This window comes from Triplophysa rosa, linkage group LG9 (genome assembly GCF_024868665.1).
Source record: "Triplophysa rosa linkage group LG9, Trosa_1v2, whole genome shotgun sequence".
Taxonomy (NCBI): domain Eukaryota; kingdom Metazoa; phylum Chordata; class Actinopteri; order Cypriniformes; family Nemacheilidae; genus Triplophysa; species Triplophysa rosa.
The window spans coordinates 6,039,795-6,059,857 of record NC_079898.1 but is presented as its reverse complement, the minus strand read 5'-3'; the positions used below and the strand labels follow the sequence as shown (position 1 = coordinate 6,059,857).

The 20,063-nt window shown below is 38.2% G+C and overlaps 1 protein-coding gene across 1 annotated transcript in view; it reads left to right on the top strand.

Moving 5' to 3' along the window:
- mcu (mitochondrial calcium uniporter) overlaps positions 1–20,063 on the top strand; it is a 76,790-nt gene that overhangs the window by 26,864 nt on the left and 29,863 nt on the right. Inside the window, exon 2 of the mRNA XM_057342090.1 lies at positions 8,682–8,756. Within this exon, the coding sequence (XP_057198073.1) occupies positions 8,682–8,756 (75 nt within the window). The remainder of the gene's footprint in view (positions 1–8,681; positions 8,757–20,063) is intronic.

Genomic DNA, 20,063 nt, shown 5'->3' with positions numbered 1-20,063 from the left:
ATAATCTGCCTTTCATAATGCTTCGCTACGTTAGGAGTGTAGATGAAATGCCTATCTGCTTAATCGCGTGCCGTGTCTCTATTTGTACGGCTGCCATGTTGCAGGTCTTTTATTATGAATGAAGAAGAGTGAAAGCCATTCATCTCGGCTTCTTCAGAGACAGCCAGTTTGAGAGATTAGCTACCGCATTGTCATTGAGCCTGCAACCCACACACCACACTACTGTGGTGGGAGTCTCTGCATTGAAAGATTGATATTGATTGATGCGATGCAGAGAAAGTGTGTGGCGCTAGTATGTAGACCTTAGTTAGAGTAGATGTAGTCTCTGCCTCAGAGAGCATAAGGATGTTTAGTAACCCTGTGATAACCACCACCCATTCTGATCTTTCAGCATCTTGTTGAAACAATGACTTTTGAGAAGGATTTATCAAAATGTGCCTGATGGCATCAAGATCTTTATAAAGATCAGTTTTGTTTAAGGCACTTGGCAGGTAAACAGAATATCCACGTGCACAACTGTTTATTCTGTTTGTTTGTGAAACGTTTATTTTATACGTAAAAAGTCTGATCATAGAGTCTACTTTTCTGATTTGAACGGCAGTCTTTTAACGTGCTATTCAATATTCCAGGGTACACGGAGAAAAGTTGAATTTTGTGGAATTTAGCTTTTTTTTCACCGAAGTTTCACGTATTTTTGAAATGCGGTAAAAAATGCCGAAATACAGAAATAGACTGCAAATATTTTCAAGTCGTACGTAAAATAACATTTTTAATTTTATTTCCCGACAATGTTATTTTATGTTTGTTATTTTACGGCCCAAGTACTGAAATATTATCGTTCTTTTACGAATGTATGTTAACATAACAAAATGTAGTAAAAATATAAATGATGTTGTTTTATTAACAAAGTTCAGGAGGAGCACGTGCAGTTTCCTATAACCAATCTTACCAATCATCCTTTTAGCTCGGAAAAAAACTCACAAAATCTTTTTTCAAAAATGAGTGACTCTTAAAACACCACGGTGTAAACGAACAGCTAAAATACATAAAAAGTTCACTTGGGTAAATTCAGAGCCATTGAGAGAGAGAGAGAACAGTTTTTTCACAGCAATGGCCATTCATGGAGCCTCTCAAATGCATCGAGCTGAAGCTAAACAGACCAACTGAGGTAAACTTAAACGAACTTAAACTTAAAAACTTCCTGGAACTATCTGAAGGCTCCGTGAATCACGTGACACACAACATTTTTGAACTTCCGTTGTCGCAACTCTCTCTCTCTCTCTCAATGGCAAACCTTAAACATTGCGTAATGGAAACAAATGAACTGTGGCTTTACAAAATGATTAGATGCCGTCCTTTCCTCTTCCTGCTAAACAATGAAGGTACAACAGGACCACACCCAGATAAAACAGGACAACATATCACATTGACTTTACTTGCGTTTTCCGGGTTTTTTTTGTTGTATAATATGTCTACTCTGATGAAAACCTTGTGGCTTCCTCAGTGAGCCAGTTTTGTCATTTCAGAGGATATTTACTGTATGAGTTTGACATATTTGTATTTGCGGCTTACTGTTACACAGCTTGTGTCCTCCATACCCACTTAACAAGCCTCCATACCCTACAACAACAAGCTGAAAAGAAGGGAATCCCTTCATTTCCAATTCAATCGCAGAGCTCACATCATCCCTTCACGAGTCCTGCCACACTATTGTTCTGCTGCTCGCTGAGCCGGCCTCCCTCAGCTCTCCTGCACATGTACACATACACTTATTCCCACTGAGCCTGCTCGCTTCTACTCTCTATCCACTCGGTCTTCCCTGCTCACCATGCATCCCTTGTTCTCCTTCACTTCTCCTTTCATGTCGCTCTTGTTGAGCGTGCAATACATGCGTTTGTGCATTTCATAAGTGTCCATCTCAAGTCGGTTATGTGATGCAAAGGAAAAGTACTTGCACTGGAGACGGTAAGAAGCGTAACAAGAAAACGAGTGGCGCCACAATGGAAAAGCAGTCGAGTTAGAAGACATTACAGTGCAAATCCGCAGGGCACCATGAGCGCGAAATTCTCCCTTAAAGGGACAGTTCACCCAAAAATGAAAATTCTGTCATCATTTGCTCACCCTCAGATTGTTCCAAACCTGTATACATTTCTTGGTTTTGCTAAACACACAGGTAGATATTTAGAAGAATGTCACATCTCGCCCCCCATTTACTCCCATAGTATTTATTTTCCCTACCATGGGGGTCAATGGGGGGCGAGATCTGACATTTTTCCAAATTTCTTCCCGTGTGTTCAGCAAAACAAGGAAATGTATACGTTTGGAACAATCTGAGGGCGAGTAAATGGTGACCGAATTTTCATTCTCGGGTGAAGTATCCCTTTAGGCCACATTGAGGTGTCCATAACAAACTCTGAGTTAAGCACCCACGTCTAGTACTTAGAGTTTGGGTTTTGTTCCAATCCCCATGCCGAGGCCTTCGCAATCCCGCTATTAAAAGAACAGGAACAAAACGGAGCCTGATGGCTTGGAGAGGGCTCAACTTTCCAACAAAGCGTACCTGTCTGACCCTCTCTCTCATTAGTCCGTGTATGCTCAAGCGCCTCTATCCCTCATTCATATCCCTCATGCAGCAGGCAGTGAGATTTACATTGATTTTTGGACTCTTTGTTCCAGCAGCTGTCTACAGCGAGATTGCATTGAATGTAAGATTTAAGTGTTTCTTTCCTCTTACAGACACACACACACTCCAGTAGTCACAGTCTCACACCATATGGAGAAAAGAAAGTTAATTCGATTTCCAGCTTAAATACGGAGAAAGGCACGCTGAGATTTCTATGATGCTGAGGCCTGTTCACTGCTAATGCAAGTGAGACTGGAGCGTCTCGTGTGTGTGTGTGTGTCCAGTGCTATAGTCCAAGTCTTAATGGGTGTTTACTAGCTTGCTGCATGACTTTATTTGCGTTACGCTCCTCGTGTTTCCCAGTCATGCGTCCATATTTAGAAATGCTGTACTTTGGATCGCGTGTACCACAAGGGGGCCCTTTATAGTGTACTTGTTTGTACTCGTTGTACTTGTGTGGCTTGTGTTTTGTGTGTGACCGTATGGTAACTTTAAGGTTGTTATTCATCTCTATAAGAGAACAGGACCATAGAGAATCTCATTTCTTAAAGTGTAAATAGTCTATTTGAGAGACGAAAGGGTTTAAACTGTCATCTTTTATTGTGATTCTTTTATTATTTTGTATTTAGTTTTTGTTGCACATAACTAACCTTGTGTCAATCCTAGGAACACTTTTGACAACCTACATTGATAATGGCATGTATTGGCATGTCAATTTCATAAAGTGATGTTGACCAGTTGGTTTAAAGGGATAGTTCACTCAAAAATAGACATTCTGCCATAATTTTTCATCCTCATGTTGTTCAAATCATGCATACGACTCTTTCCTATGTGGAACACAAAAGAAGATATTTTGAGAAATTCTTGGTGGTTTTGTGTCTATACAATGGAAGTCAATGGGGGTCAGTGTTGTTTGGTTACCCACATTTGTCAAAATGTCTTCTTTTGTGTTCTGCAGAAGAAAGACATTTATACAGGTTTGAAATGACATGAGGATGAGTAAATGATAAATAAATGTTCATTTTGAGTGAAATATCCCCTTTAAAGGGATAGTTCATCCCAGAATGAAAATGGAGTCAATGGGGTCCAAGAACTGTTTGGTACAGGCATTCGTCCAAATATCTTTCTCTGTAATCAACCAAACAAAGAAATGGATACAGGTTTGGAACAACTAGAGAGTGAATAATTCATGACAGAATTTTCATTTTTGGGTGAACTGTCCCTTTAATGGCAAAACATGACAGGGTTGGGAGGGGAAGAATTTAGAAGTTGTAATGTTCTTCTATATAAAAAGTATAGAAGCCATTAGCAAGAGAGACAGTTGGGTGTATAGAGGGCCTAAGGCATCTTTAGAAAATTCTCACTGCGTGTCTCTTGCCGTGTCAATTCCTGATGAGCTCAGCCCTAGTAAATCAACCTACACATCAATATTTAGCCAGTCACTAAAGCATAAGTTACGACTTCACATTCTGACACAGTTAACGCGAGCGACTCTCCTGTGGTTTGTAGTTTCTGCAGCGATAAAATAACTCTCTTCTTATAACGAATGGACTGTCTTTAAACTGTCAGCTGTTTTCTTTCAGCTGTCCGGATACAAGCTACTTGTGGCTTTATTCAGTGACAAATAGGAGTGTCCGAGATGCTATAACTAAGACAGGAGAGGAAGTAGTTTAGCCGTTAAACACATGCCAAGTGTTTGAAATGTAACCTTTGTTGTGTTGGTGTGATATATTTTCAAATAAAGTTGAAAAAGTTTGATTTCTTGACATGAGCATAGAAATATATTTGAGCTATTTTGAAACCCCCAACAAAGTTTTGAACTTGTGAATGTTTAGTTACACAGCAGATTTCGAGTCTGTCAGTCTTTGCTCACAGACACAGTGTCTACAGGTCTCCGGAGATGAGATGTCCGTAAAATTGCTGTCATTGTGCCGAGGAAAGAAAACCTGATGCATGGGTTGTTGTGTTGTTGATCTTTGGGGGGTATCTTGTCACGTTTAACAGCAAGATACCCCCCAAAGATCAACAACACAACAACTCATGCGTCAGGTTTTCTTTCCTCGGCACAATGACAGCAATTTTATGGACATCTCATCTCCGGACAGTCAATAGTAACACACACACAGTTACTTTATGACAACTGGCGTCTTGGTAAGAGAGATGGCAACACTCCACAGATGAAAATGTACAAAAGCAATGACCATAAAACTTGATATTGAGGGTGATAATAAAGTTTCAACACTTTGCAGAAAGATAACTTTGTAACTTCTCGTTTCTTGGATACCCCCCAGAGTCTGAGGATGTCAGGCTTTTTGTAGCAGTCTCTTGCAATGATGAGCAGAATATCTGGCTCTGTAGACACAGTTGGAAGTGTAACTGTCATTTGATTTGTAGCAGTTAAATTATTAGTATCTCTTTTTTTTCAAGTTCTCCCCTATACTACACTGCTGTTCATTTTATTTTCCTGCATATGAATCCGCAGGGTACAATTACCATATCACACCAAGCGTGCACTTTTAACCTCAAGTCACCGTAAACAATTACCGCTAGTGTGCCGGGTTAATTGGAGTCTCATGGCTCTACATTGAATTTCCACAAGATCTTTGCCCACACTGAACAGCAGGCAAAAGAGGTTCGCCACACCTACATGCTCCATTACCCCGCATGCAACTTAAAACCTTTGAGTCATCTCCAACAGGCCTTGAACTCTCAATGCACCTCCAGATTTATCTTTGAATTTGTATTCAAGTATTTTGAGGATACATTTAGTGACGACAAATGCAGCATCCCAATTCACCTACTTATGCTATAGATTGTTTCATCGGACGCACACGCTGGGACTGCAGGGAACTTCCGGTCTGTGTTTGTTTGTCGGTCTGGCTAGTGTCTAATAATATAACTATTTATATTTTATTTAATTTGTGTTATTATTAATTTATTTTATTGTGCAATCATCATTGTATTGAATAAATGATTTGTTGTATGTTAATTTGATTAAATAAACAATTTGTTGAAACTTTATCGCATGTAAATCCGTGTATCCGTATGGTACATTGACATCTAGCGGTTGAGCTTTGTATCGGAGTCTAAATTCAAAATATTGGAGAGACAAGTTTAGCCAAGTAACTGTTGTTCTCGGTATGGCTGGGCGATGTATCGTATGATTCTTATGCTCTCAATTTCTCAATGAATCACAGTTAATGCCGCTACATCTGAAAGCCAGAGGGCGCTCTTGCACAGAAACTACAAATATGGGCAACAGAAGAAGAACGATTAGTTCCAGGAAATGCCAATGGTCATATTCTATCGCTGTTCTTTACCCTTTTCAGGTATTTTCATGATAATAAAGTATATTTATAATGATGATGTTTAACGAGTGTTGCTTTTTCAAATGCACGTTATAAACGACTCGATCTCGTAGTGATTTTAGATCGAGCAGTACTTCCTACTGATCAAAGAGCCGCAGTTCACGGAAGAGCTGTGCATAAAACAGAATCGATTTCGGAATCGACGTAGACATGTATAATTAGCGTGGATCGCGATATATATCGCCTAGCCCTAGTTTATTTTGATTGTTATCAGAAATAATTTACAGGCTCTCTATTATGTTCAAATGTGTACCGGAAGTTAAAGGAATATATCAGGCAAGAAACAAAACATCCCCATGTTTTACTCACCCTCAAGGCATCCTGACTGAAAATGACTTTCTTGAAGAATAATGCAGTCGGAGTTATAATACCATGCATCCTTTATATTCCAAGCGGTAGAATGGGAGTGAATGGGGGGGGGATTTTTTGAAGCTCCAAAAAGTGCATCCATCGATCAAAGAACTGCTCGACACATGGCTCCGTGGTCTTAACAAAGGTCTTCAGAAGGGAATCGATGTGTTTAAGAGAAATCCATATTGACAGCGCTATTAACAATAATGTCCAGCTTCCGTTATCCCTCGGCTGCATGTGAACCTGAGGCTTGTTTTTCCGGCAAGGCTTGAAGGCTTCTTCTAGTGATTCGCTCTTTCTCAGCCCAGAGAGAAAGTGCTTTACATTTTATTGTGTGGCATGCGTCACATGGCCTATAAATGGACCGTGGGGTTGACAGAGAAACTCTCCTATAAAAATGCTACAGAACTATAGAATTTAATGGAGTTTTGATGCGTTTTTGTGAGTTGGTGAAGAAGTAAATCCTCACAGGTGACGCAGGACTAATTGCTACTGTCATGGCTGAGTTGTCAAGAGCTTCACTGATGTCTGGAGCCTGTGTCATTTTAACAGAATGATTTAGTTACTCTCATGGACTGACCTGCCACTACTTACTGTTCAAACTCTGGTGACACAACGTGTTTGAGACCTCATGTCTCGCTCGGCTTCTGCCGGCCTGTTATCTTCCCTCTATTACCTCCTTCTCTTCATTTCTGATGGAGTGAACATCGTTTATCTGTCACTCTGGGAGTCAGAGCCTTAGAATTATAACGCTGAACTCAAGGGATTTTCAAGAGTTCTCAGTTGTGTTTCATTTAAAGGGGTCATATGGCGCGAATACGTGTTTTTCTGTGTCTTTGGTGTGTTGTAAGTTGCCCACGCATGTATTAGACACGTAATATTGCAAAAATTAAAGTGTCGGAACAAAAGATGCATTCTATCTAAAAGCGAATGCTCATCCAGACCTGCCTGAAACGCCTCGTGTAACCACACCCCCACAAATATACATCAGTTGGCGGTATGATTTGACTAAGACCGCCCAAATGTGTACGCAAGTAAGGTGGGTGGTGTACCTGTCAGTACAATTGAAGAGGAACCTGATGTTCCAAATATGGAGGCGTTACATTTCCATCACGGACTTGCAGTATTCAACCAATCACTATGCACTGGTTAACTAGCCAATCATAGCACACCTCGCTTTTCAGAGCAATGAGCTTTATAAAAAATCTGCGTGTTTCAAAGAGGCGGGGCAAAGAAAAGATACAAACATGCACGGTATGTGGAAAATACAACGTTTTTGAACCTTAAATCGTGTATACACATCGCATTACATCTAAAACAAATGATAATATTCGTTTTAGCCATCTCATATGACCCCATTAAATATCAACTTAGTCATAGATGTTTCTCCTAAAATTGCTTGGGGGAAATTAAAATAGAAATAAATGGGACAATCAACTCTTGTCCTTCTGAAACCTTGTATCTCCATATTTCAGGATACCATTATTATTAGTCACCCTTTATTGTTGCCACTGGGTTTTCTAACCAATAAAAAATATTAAAAAGTGATTGTCAACTTTGACAACACAGTTTTTTCCATTTTCCATTTTTCCATAAAAAACAGAGAATTTGGACATACAAGGTTTCAGAAGGACAGCGACGCTGTGTTAAAATCTAAGGTAAAATAAATGTAGATTGTTATTAAATGAGATCTTTAATAATATTGACTTTTAATTGCAGACTTGACTCATCTGAGCTCAGTTTGTGACATAGCTGAGATCTCATCTGAAACTCGACGTTTGTGATATTTCCGGGTCTTTTTCTCAGGAGAAATATCTGAGACACAAGAGACTTAAGCAAATATTTCCATTTGCTCTCCATTTCATCTCATTGATGTCTAGGAGAAATAATTGAGATTAAAAACAGATCTCATCAGTCATTGTTCTTTCTTATGAGCCCTGTCTACATATGATCTCTCAACCGTGTGCAAGACACGCTAAACGTCGCCCACATACTCCCACACACATTGTCCCTGCTGCTCTTTACCTCTTTGATGCGACATGTTACCTGCCTCTGTCATTGAGCTGTTGCATAATTAATTGTGTAGCGAGTGTAAATGGACTTTATTGAATAGAGAACAGCTGCAGAATGCTGCGTAACACCAGAAGAGGACGGTACGTTTCACTGGGTTGTTGTTTCCAGGTTCGGCGCGTGAAAGAAAAGCTTGAAATGAGATATTAGTCCTCATGTTGTGTTTGAAGCTTACCCAAAATGAAACTTCTGCCTCCAAAAAAATAAAGAAACTTCACACAACCTTTTATGCCTGTAACTAATATCCCATGTTTCCTCCATCCCTACAGGAGGCACTATCTATTCCTCTTGGAGGTCACCAGACTGTCAGGAGAGCGCATGGTGTGAAAACTTTGACAGCCCAGGTCAGTGTTTACGCACATTATACTAGTTACCAGAGGTGGGTAGAGTAGCCAAAATCTTTACTCAAGTAAAAGTACAAGTAACTAGAGAAATTGTTACTCAAGTGAAAGTAAAAGTCACTATTTTAAAAATTACTTGAGTAAAAGTAAAAAAGTATGCAATGAAAAAACTACTCAAGTAGTTAGTTACTTAGTTACTTTGTATCTGATTATATAGGCCTACTACACAGAATTAATATTAACGCCAATATTTTAATATTACATTTTAATCAATATTTTTAATGATCATAAGCAGATATCTTTGCAATATACTAGAGAGACTAAAGAATAGACAAACACAGAAGAGACAAGCATTTCTGTAAATTTCATCTAGTCCTGATGTCAATGTAGTTTACACAACTTATTTAGAATACTAGACCATGTCAAACTAAAGCATGAACTAAACTCAGAGCATTTCCTAAGATGATCTAGAACATCTGCAGTGCTCTCTTAAATGAAATGCACATTTTTGAACAAAGTTCATGTTTTCTCGTGTTGTGTCACGTGTGTGTTGTGAAACGCTCTTACTTGTAAACAAACAGTAAACAGTGAACCACACGCCCATCAACACGTTTTCTTCCTTATGTTCTTCAAATGTATATTTCTGCAAGCCCACGTCTCTGTGTCTGACAGGTAACGCGCATGTTGCTGTGTCTGACGAAAAGGTCGCGCGGGTGCGCGCATATGGCGGGCATTTATCATTGCTGGCAAACAATATGACACATTTGCAGTTTTGACTGTATAGATATAGATTAATATCCACTTCATCCAACGCTCTTTGTGTTCTGCGTGTTCTTAAGTTTCGCGCTACGAGGAGTGAGTAATCCTGCTTCAGATGATTCAGATCGTGCTGCGAACTGAACAAATCATTTGAACTGATTCATTAGCCTATTCAAATGGTTTTGCCCATTGTTCAATTAATGCTTTCAAAAGAATCGACTCAAAAGAATCGATCACTCGGGAATGCCCGTAAAAAGAGACGACAACCTTGAAATAAACAACGCGTTTTAAAAAGCATATTTTAAAATGAAGGAACGAAGGAACGTCACGCAATGTAAGTTATGTAACGAAGTAAAAGTACAGATTTTCTATTACAAATTTACTCAAATAAGAGTAAAATTACACACTTTTAATTTTACTTAAAAAGTACATATTTTCCAAAATGTTACTCAAGTAAATGTAACGAAGTAAATGTAGCGCGTTACTACCCACCTCTGCTAGTTACAACTATAGGCTTAGCCAAGAGGTTTTTAGTATAAGTACCGTGCAAAGCTACACTTGACACCGTTTAGCTTTTTAAATCTTCTCAACACCGTCTTCAGCTCTTGCAGTGTTCTTCTGAGTCCATACTTTAGTGATGTAATATAGTGCGGACTGGTAGACTCATGGGCCATCGTTTCAACATAACACAACGTGTTTCTGCACCCAACCTACATGGCTGTGTCGTAAGAAATGTTTTTTTCTTCAAATCTTTCACCGTGCTCCAGTGAGTTTTGCAAAGACATTGTGGTTTGTTACATGACGTTCTTCTGTTTATTTGTCTGATGTTTTTGTAAAGATGCCAAGCAATAGTAACCAGGCTTACTTTTTTAACTGTTTTTATGAAGTTATGAAGTTTTCTTCATTAACCGGTTATGAAGTTTATGAGTCGAAAGCTTTGAAATGACAGTAAAAACAATATTGGTAAGCAGCGGATTTGGTCACACTTTATTTTAAGGTCCAGTTCTCGGTTTTAGTAAACTATTAACTACGACTTTTGCTTAGTTAACTCTTAATTTGTTGCTTATTAATAGTTAGTAAGGTAGTTTAGGTTTAGGTAGATTAGGGATGTAGAATATGGTCATGCAGAATATTTGCTTTATAAGTGATTATAAACAGCCAATATGCTAATAATAGGCATGCTAATAAGCAACTAGTTAATAGTGAGAATTGGTCCTTATACTAAAGTGTTACCGTGGATTTACTTTGTTTATTCACTGTGCTGGCCTATAGAGAATGGGAAATTAAGTATAAATAAAAAAATCCATGCCTAAATAAATAAGTAGATAAAAAATCCATGCCTAAATAAATAAACAAATAAATTCACGCCTAAAAAAATAAAGACATGCCTGAATAAATAAATAAATTCATACATACTGTAAATACTTTTGTCAAAAATATCAACTTTGTACCATTTGTGTAATACTGCATTTATTTGTACCTTTTGTCATGTATTTCTACATTTTATTTTGGCATTTCTACATTTATTTCTATATTTATGTGTCCTTACGTTAATAAGGTATAAATGCATGTATATATTTATTTACACGTGCAGTGATAATTCACCCAAAAATGAAAATTCTGCCAATGTGATTCAAAACATCTTTTGTGTTCTGCAGAAGAAAGAAAGCCATGCAGTTAAAAAAAAGATGGTAGGTAAATGATGAGAGAATTTTCATTTTTGGGTGAACTACCGAATCCCTTAAAGTCATTTCTTGTCCTCCTTACTGGCCATTCGTCCTTCATTATTAGAAACATATATTTTTGAGTGTCAAATACCGAGGGTCGACTTTCGATGATTACCTGATAAAAAAAGTCAAGCACCTTTGTTTGTTTTCTCATTTAAAATCTCATCCCGTCTTACTCACAAATATATTAGATTACAGTAGTTACATTTTATATTGATCTTACATTGAAAAAAAACCCAGAAAGCTGTACTGTCTGGTTTGTGTATCAATCTTTTTACTCTTATTTAGACTCCCAGAGCGTTGCGATTCAGCATTTTTCATTTTAGTTCCTGGAAAGCAATTCCTGCATACTCAATCTTTTGCCTTCACTGGTAGTATTTTTTAGCGTATGTCCATTTTTTCAGTGTCTACACAGTGTAATTCCCTTTGACAGGGAGATCAATTCTGTTAAATCTGCCCTGAGCAGCATTAGGATTGGCTTTCTCTGCAACGCTAGTTCGGTTGGCACATCCAGCGAGGCATACATACGATATTAAAAACATCCCTGTCAGGTGAAGCGTTCACATCTTTCAAACAGGGATGTGTATCTTCTCCCTGCCCCTGCATGGGACATGAAAAATGTATGGTCAGAGGTGAATATTTGCTGTATTGAATGTTTGTTATCTTCTTGGCTGTACATTTAGCATTCAGCTGCTTGTGTGTGTGTGTGTGTGTTTCTGGTTATTAAAATGAAAAAAAAGTGGTATGACCTTTAAAAAAAGTCCCATTTCGAGAGTGTTGAGTGTGTTCTCTTTCCCAGACGACAGACTTAATGAAGGAGCAGATAACCGACACTTATCAGCCTCTTTAGGACAGTAGAACGAGTGCCGCTGGTCTTCATTTTTTCTTTCATCTTGTACTGCTGCTGAATGCACCAATAGTATCCAGCTGCAGCGCCGCAGCTCCTCCAGCAGTTTCTGAACCGCAGCCACAGAACAGTGGGGCGGAGCTTGGGATTTGCTTTTGTAACACGCAAACATTCGTACTTTTACATAAGGCCACTTTTCAGTTCGTACATGTATAAGTTAAAGTAATACATTACGGGACAGTACAAAGGGCTTTATAAAACATTAATCTTGTGTAATAGGCTTTATGCCAAACGTCACGCGTATGCTGAAAACAGGTCTCATTGCATCCGGTTTTAAGTCTTTTGTATGCGCTTCATTACGTAAGAGCCATCTGTTTTACTCAAAATGCCTTTAAATGAGTTAACCAAAGATGATCAAAATCGATGTCCATCACATAAACAGATTTATGTATAACAAAAAAATTCTTCTCAAAGAAATTTGAATAGAAGAGAATAAAACGCATAAAAAAATGGAAACATGGCTGATAGTTAATACTGCTGTTAACACTATTTCCAACAAGCGGATGAGACCTGTTTAACGGTTTAGTCATGTGACATTGGACATATACCCTATATTATTGTATAATGTAATGTGTTTTGTTCTATTAGCCCATGTGTTCTTGTACCTGATATTAGAAATAATGTTTTAAACTTGTGGGCATTTTGTATCAAGTTTAATTGTTTTATGGGCATCTGCAGCATGCATTTTCTATATGAAAACAGAAATTTTAATACAAATATAACTTAAATATAACTAGGTTGTATAAAAAAGCAAACCGCATGGTTTAAAAAGAAACAATCAAACATTATACAACGAATAATTAAATAACAATTACAATTCACTCTTAGACCCATTTTATTACTACATTTCTAGAAAAACAACCCCACAAACGCACAAATTCTATATTTAGCAAATAAATGCTATCCGCATTATCTCATTGTCAATAACTCCGCCCCTCACTTCAGTCCTGTAGCTGTGGTTCTGAAACTGCGGCTGCGTTTCTGCAATGCACAATGTTTGTTGAGCTTTTTATGAAAAGAGCAGCTGTAGTGTATTCGGAGGTACTCGAGCAACAAACGTCTTAAAACGGTTTGTGAAGGTCGTTCAAAATTATCTATAAAGGAAAAGATTTTTTTTTTTAACTTCTGCAAAAGTTACCTTAATTAAAGATTGAAAAACAAACAATAAATGACATTAATATGAAGTGTGTGCCGAGTCAAACCCTGTTAGCAAGAAACTAAGAGTTCTGTCATATCAGATGAAATACCGAATAGGATTTGCAGTAATATATCAGGATTTTTTATATCTTATAGTGCCACATTTTAGACAATATTTCAACAAAATTCATGTTCTGCTTCCTTGTAAAGCCAAATTAATTCATTTCTGTAAGACTGCATTTCTCTCTGACTTTCTTTTACTGTCTCTCATCTAGGGTGACCACCCGTCCCGCTTTGCGTTGTACCACACAGCATTTCACCCCTTGTCCCACACGTCGCATATTGAGAAAATGTCCCGCATTTTCATCAGTCTGTTGATTTTTTGTTGTCACATTAAGAAACACGTTCTTTAACCCGAAATGCACATCAGACGCTTCTTTGCGCCATTGTTTATTTAACTATTATAACAGCAGCAACAGCAGAGAGAGAGAGAGAGAGAGAGAGAGAGAGAGAGAGAGAGCTGTACTCAGCATTATTCTCACATAGACATGATTTATCTCTCGCACACACACAGTCACAGGGCCGGGGAATTACCTCAGCAAACAGCGTGACACTCTGGGAGGGATGTGGGATTGGTGAACTGCTGCAGTCAGATGGGATTGGACAGGAGAGGGTGATGAAGGTGGACCGTGAGACTGTGTGCGACAATAAGACTATTGACTTTTCACTAAGCACCTTCCCACCTGTTTGAAGTACAGTATATGACAACTCGTTTTTTATTTTTTTTATGAAAACCACATGTATTCCAACAACCAAATTTATAGTTAGTTAGTTAGTTCTAACGTGAGTTCTTGCTGGTATTGTGGGCTTGGAGGAAGTATGAAAGCAGTTCAGTGTAAACGGTTGTTTAGGCATTTATGGGAAAAGCAAAAACATCATGTCAAGTGTTGGCAGAAAACGTGTAAAATGGATTAGTAAGGTCCTAGGAGGGTTAAAACAACTAACATGAATTTAAATGGAGACATTTTTGGCAAACAGATATTTCAACCCATATTTTCAACGATATTTTCCCAGTCATTGCATATGCAAATAAGAACATTAACCCAGGGTTTGGTAATGTACAGTAAAATTATAACAGATTATAAATTCACAGGATTAACACTCAACCCCGGGTCAAATCTGAGCAAGTTTAAAATGTGAAACGATATAAAAATAGAATGACCATAGTTTTAACTATTTAAAATGTAAAAAAGCACTTTCTTATTTCTCCGTATTTATGTTAATACTTTTCATCTCTTGAACTGTATAAATGCAATATTGATGGTACCCACAGGGGGTACACACTGTATTTTTTCGATTATTAAATCTTAATATGAATCTTGAATCTTGTATGCAGATTTTTCAGCCCTCACTGTGACAATTCCCGTTCCCCACCTGATATTGTATTTGCTCTTTTTATACAGGAGAACTGACTAAAACTTTTGCGCTCTTGTGTATTCACGTCAAACAGTCTCTCTCTGGACTTGCATGTTTTTCCTCTGTCTGGTTTTATGAACCCTGCTCAGCAATTTTATAACCCATATCTCCCATTTAGGTTGATTGACTATAAACATTAGGGAACTGGCGGAGCGAAGTTTCCCATCTGTACTCTCTCACACCGACTTTACTCCTTATGAACAGTTATGGCAGCACCAGATATGGCCGGCCCGAGGTTCCTCAGTCATTTTGGCTCCATCTGTGATTGGCTGTCATGATCCAGATCCGTACAGAATGTTCCTGTCTGTTATCATATTTTACTGCACACCAGGGGGCTTACTAAGTGTAGTTATATACAGTATCTAAAGGTTGTCCATTGCTCATTTTTCTGTCGTTCTTGCATCATCTCCACAAGTACCAACATGAATTTACTACAGTTTACAGCACCTGTTTACGACCGTAACTATATGTAACAATATGAGATGGCATCTTTAATGTTCTGTTTTTTATTTTTGTGTTAGATTTACAACCAAAACTTTCTGTGCGCCAAGCAACTTTTGCATTTGTCTGCTGTGGATGCATTGAATAAATTACCATCTTTGTGATTCTTGCAGAGACAAACAAAGCAGCTTTGAAAAATGCATTGTAGTGTACGCATTTTATTATAAGTGTGACCAGAAGCAAGCAAATATATTTTTGCAAATGAATTCTTGAATGAATTCCAGAAACTGATTCTGATATTGTAAAATTATATTCACAATTTCTGCCTGCCACAATTATTAAAGTCCCAGTGAAATTAGAAATTCCAATGCCTATTTTTTTCATGAAATATTGCAGCGTTTATTGTAAATAGTTTATCAATGTGGGACATTTTCTTTTTACAATTCGTGTGCCCTCATAATCTTTAGTTAAAATCTGAAAATGCACTTCCTTCCTATAACTACTATCCATCTTAAAGTCCCAGTGAAATAAAAAATTACAATGCCTATTTTTTCATGAAATATTGCAGCGTTTATTGTAAATAGTTTATCAATGTGGGTCATTTTCTTTTTTAAATTTGTGTGCCCTCATAATCTTTAGTTAAAATCTGAAAATGCACTTCCGTCCTGTATTGACCATCCATCTTAAATAACGTATGTTAGACGGCTTGGGCGGGGCGTCCGTTAACTCCTCCCCTTCAACTGTCAGTCTACTGCCAGTTCCATTTCAAAATGCAACGGCTATTTTATACATCCAATCAAATCGCAGAGACAGACGAAAACCACGCCCACTATTGTTCTCATTAGAAATTCCATTTCACTCGGAAATGTGATTTGTTTAATTTCTAGCTGTTTTCTACACGTTTATCAGTCTGTCTTCTGCACATACCTCTTTCTGTATGCTGGGGGGCAATATTAGAAACTGACTTGAGGGAAAATTTCACCTCACAGAAAGCTCTTCATAGCTGTGTTTTCTGAGCTCTGTCTATTTCGGTTTTTATACGCACACACAGATGCTTGGTCACGCTGGCAAACGGGATATTAATAAGAACCCTCGCTCTCATTCAGCGGGCCTCTCAATCATCCTGCGGGAGTTTTTTGCCATAAGCAGGCACGCTGCAGTAGTGTCTGGTGCCCGGTGAGAGAGCTTACCTATCAGGCACCGATCATTTAATAGGATCCTATTACAGTATATCTCACATGTGATAGACTCAGACCCTGCAAACTGTGTCACTGTTGGCTGTGGCAGTGCTGTTTGTTTGTCTGTCTGTCTCAGGCATCTGAGTGTTTGTTTGTCGACTTAAGTCAGTGTATATGTGATATTTAATTCGCTGCAAACAATGGGCCTCATTCATGAAACATTCGTAAATATATGTATGTGTAAATTCCGAGTAATTTGCGCGTAAAACAGACCTTCCCGAAAACATTCCTCCAGATTCACAAATACTTCATAAACTTCAAATTTGATAGTAAAATGTGTGTATGTTAATGAATTCCAATCATTCTTAAACAGGGCGCGCATGCACGCTCGTTCACAATTAGCATAATCCCTGCCTATGAATTACTGCTACGCAAATTACATGTCTAAGAATGCTGGCATCCTCTGGACTTCATGCTCTGGCTTGGCTACATTATATTGCATAAATGCACAAGATACTAATAGGCTATATGCTTACCAATAAATTAATCACGTAACCTGTGTCCACCGAAGCTGTGTCCACCGTTTTTATCCAGCTAAAATAATAATAATACCTGGTGCTCTTCTGAAAATGACCAGCTGGTGGCGCCTGAGAACGCTTTGGAGGCACTGCGCGTTATTTTTCGGAGATGTGTTGGTTGCTGTGATTTAGAATAAACGCAACAGTTAGCCTACTTGCTACTAGCATCTTATTTTGAAGAATATTACTTAATTTGAAAATGAAGTAACCATTAATATTAACTTCTCCATTGTTGTGTATGATGGTTGCTCAATGTAATGCTTGTCCCGCCTCTTCTTCACTGTGATTGGACGGCTGTGTAAAAAAGTAAAAATTGATCAAAGACAGGGCAAAAGAACTCGTTAAATATCAATACACATAGTGCAGCAAAATTCAGTGTCATCAGTTTGTCTAAAATAATTCAGAATGTCACGTGCGGTTTTAGGCACTATTTACACGTGGTATGGAGCAGGTGTACATTTCTTTCGTACCAACTAACATTTTGAAAGTACAAACATTTTCATGAATCCTAAAATTTATGTTAGAATGACCTTACGAACGATTTACACAAAAATTTGTTCCGCTCGTGTTTCATGAATGAGACCCAATAACAAGTGTGTGAAGGATGAGTTCTGCAAAATTCAAGAGCCTGCTGAAATTGTTGCCACCCTTTGGGTGGCCCTTTGTAATGCCTGATCAAAAAGCCCTGCGGTTTTTTCTGCTATAGCTACTCGTGTGTAAACACAAACGTATTAAACAATTACAGAGAAAATGGAGAGAGAAATGAGTATTTCTTTCATCGTTTATTCCCTCATGTCATTCCAAACCTGTATGAACCTGTATTTGTGAAGCGCTCGTATAGCTGTGGCCCAGAAGTAGAAAAGCAGAAGGCCACATGTAGGATAGCGCTTACAAACGCTGCATCGATGATCTTACTGACAGCAGAGTCATGAGGTTTTCCCATCTCGAAGAGCAGTTGAGAAAAACGGGTTACTACAACTAAATGAAACGAGGACTCTGACAATCCAATTCCTCGTGGTGCTCACTGCATCTGCTTCAATTAGATTAGTCTGAGACACGTCAGGAGAACTGTTGTTTACAGATGTCCTGAATTCCTCCGAGAAGTTTCTGTAACACAAATAAGAAAGGGGACATTTGGAGTGTGGGGGTGTGTGTTAAGAGACGTGATGCATCACATTCTGTCCTTGTGTTATACTAGATAGTAGGAGTGGAAATTGAGAACCGGTTCTTATTCATCCGTGTTTTTCTTAGTATTGGATCTGAATGAGTTTTTATGATGTTTATTTTTTGTTTGTGGTTCATGAATGTCAGCATTCGTCATTCTGAAGCATTGGAGTGAATCTGGCTGTGTTTCCTTGTAGAGATGGCTGATTCATGAAGTGATTTGTTTAACTCGGTGAAAGAATCATGAGCAGTTTGTTCCAATTCACAAATCACTTCTTACGAGATTTTCTTTATTTCATTCAGTTATTTGACTGAATCATTAATCTAACAGCTCATTTATATTTATTCAAACAATCGGGGTGGTAAATGAACTATCTTAAGACATTTTACAATGGAACGAAATTCTGTTGAAAAAAATGAGCTTTGTTTATTGTAGAACTAAAGCAAAATTGTAAGGATTAATCATTTCTATCTTATACCATGGTCTGTTTAAATACTCGATTCTGATTGGCTGGAAAGTGTGCATTGAACTAGTTCCAGTCAGTTGGATTTGAAATGGGCTAGTTGCGCAAGATGGCGCCGGTGATCTTTTGCGACGCCAGGGTCGGCAGACTAATTTCCGGTCATATAACACTATCGAGTTGTTTTGGCTCATTACACGGCTCGTTGGAATGCTTGATTCTGATTGGCCAGTCGTGACATTTGCAGGTTCGTTATTCCCAGATAACAACCGCTCAAAACTAATAACACCGGATGCAGCAAATCATTTTGACAGGTTTTTTGACAAATTTTTGAAGGTCTGCATTCGGTAAAAATGAGCTAATAAAATATTTCAATAGTCACATTTCATGTCCAGTTTTTTCTCATGTGGCAAGTAGCCGTGTAGTAAGCGGGAGCTGGCTGTTATCGCGAAATAAGCCCCTTCAGTGTGATACAAGACCCTCCGCTTCACTCCGCTCCGATCACACTGTCGGGGCTTATTTCTGCGATAACAACTGGCTGCATGTACATTATCCCTTACTTAATGAAGTGCTCAGCAATGTAAAGAGGATCTGTCATGTCGCTGATATATTACTTCCTTCTTTTTTATCTAAAAGAACACGCATATTTGCTGACCAAAAATCGTTCTTTTCCCATACAATGTTATACGATCTGAAATTAGTCTGCCGACCCTGGCATCCCAAAAGCTCACCGGCGCCATCTTGTGCAATAATAACCATCATTTTCACCTGTCTGATCAAAAATGTCACATAAACATCAATAACAGCTTTAACTTGGCAAAGGACCATGGTATGAGCGGGATAATTCACAGCTAGCCGTGCATTAAAGGATTTTATTGTCGGGTGGTTCTTTGCCTCCACGTCGTGCATAAAAATCCTAACATGAATCATTAAAAAAATACACTGTCCTTCCAAAGTCTTGGATGTTCAAAAAACACTTTTTTTAATAGTTTTTAGTGGTTAGATATTTGCAAAACCCAGAGACAAACATAAAGAGTGATTAATAATGATTTATGGCAAAAAGTTATAATTCACAATGACAGCAGTGACATACAGGTATATTCATTTGGCACATTCCAGTTATATATTCACATTTATATTTACATTTTATATACCCCTGCTGTTAATAACACAAAAAGCAAACTGTTGTTACATTGACCTTTTTTGTTGTCTCCTGGAAAACTTTAACGCACGCTCTGTTGTCAGGAAGAACCTCTGGTAATTGTTTTCCACCAGAAGTCTCTTTGTTATATATTATGGAGTTTAATGAGGTTTGGTTACACTGCAGTTTGCTAAAATCAGAAAATGTTTCTCTGGACCGTTCCTCTGGGATTAAGCCAATGATGCAACGCTGCGGAAACAGAATAAGAGTCAACCCCAGACAGTGTGTGTGTGTGCTGAGTTTGATCATGTCGTGACAACAGCGAGTAGATGTGAACATTG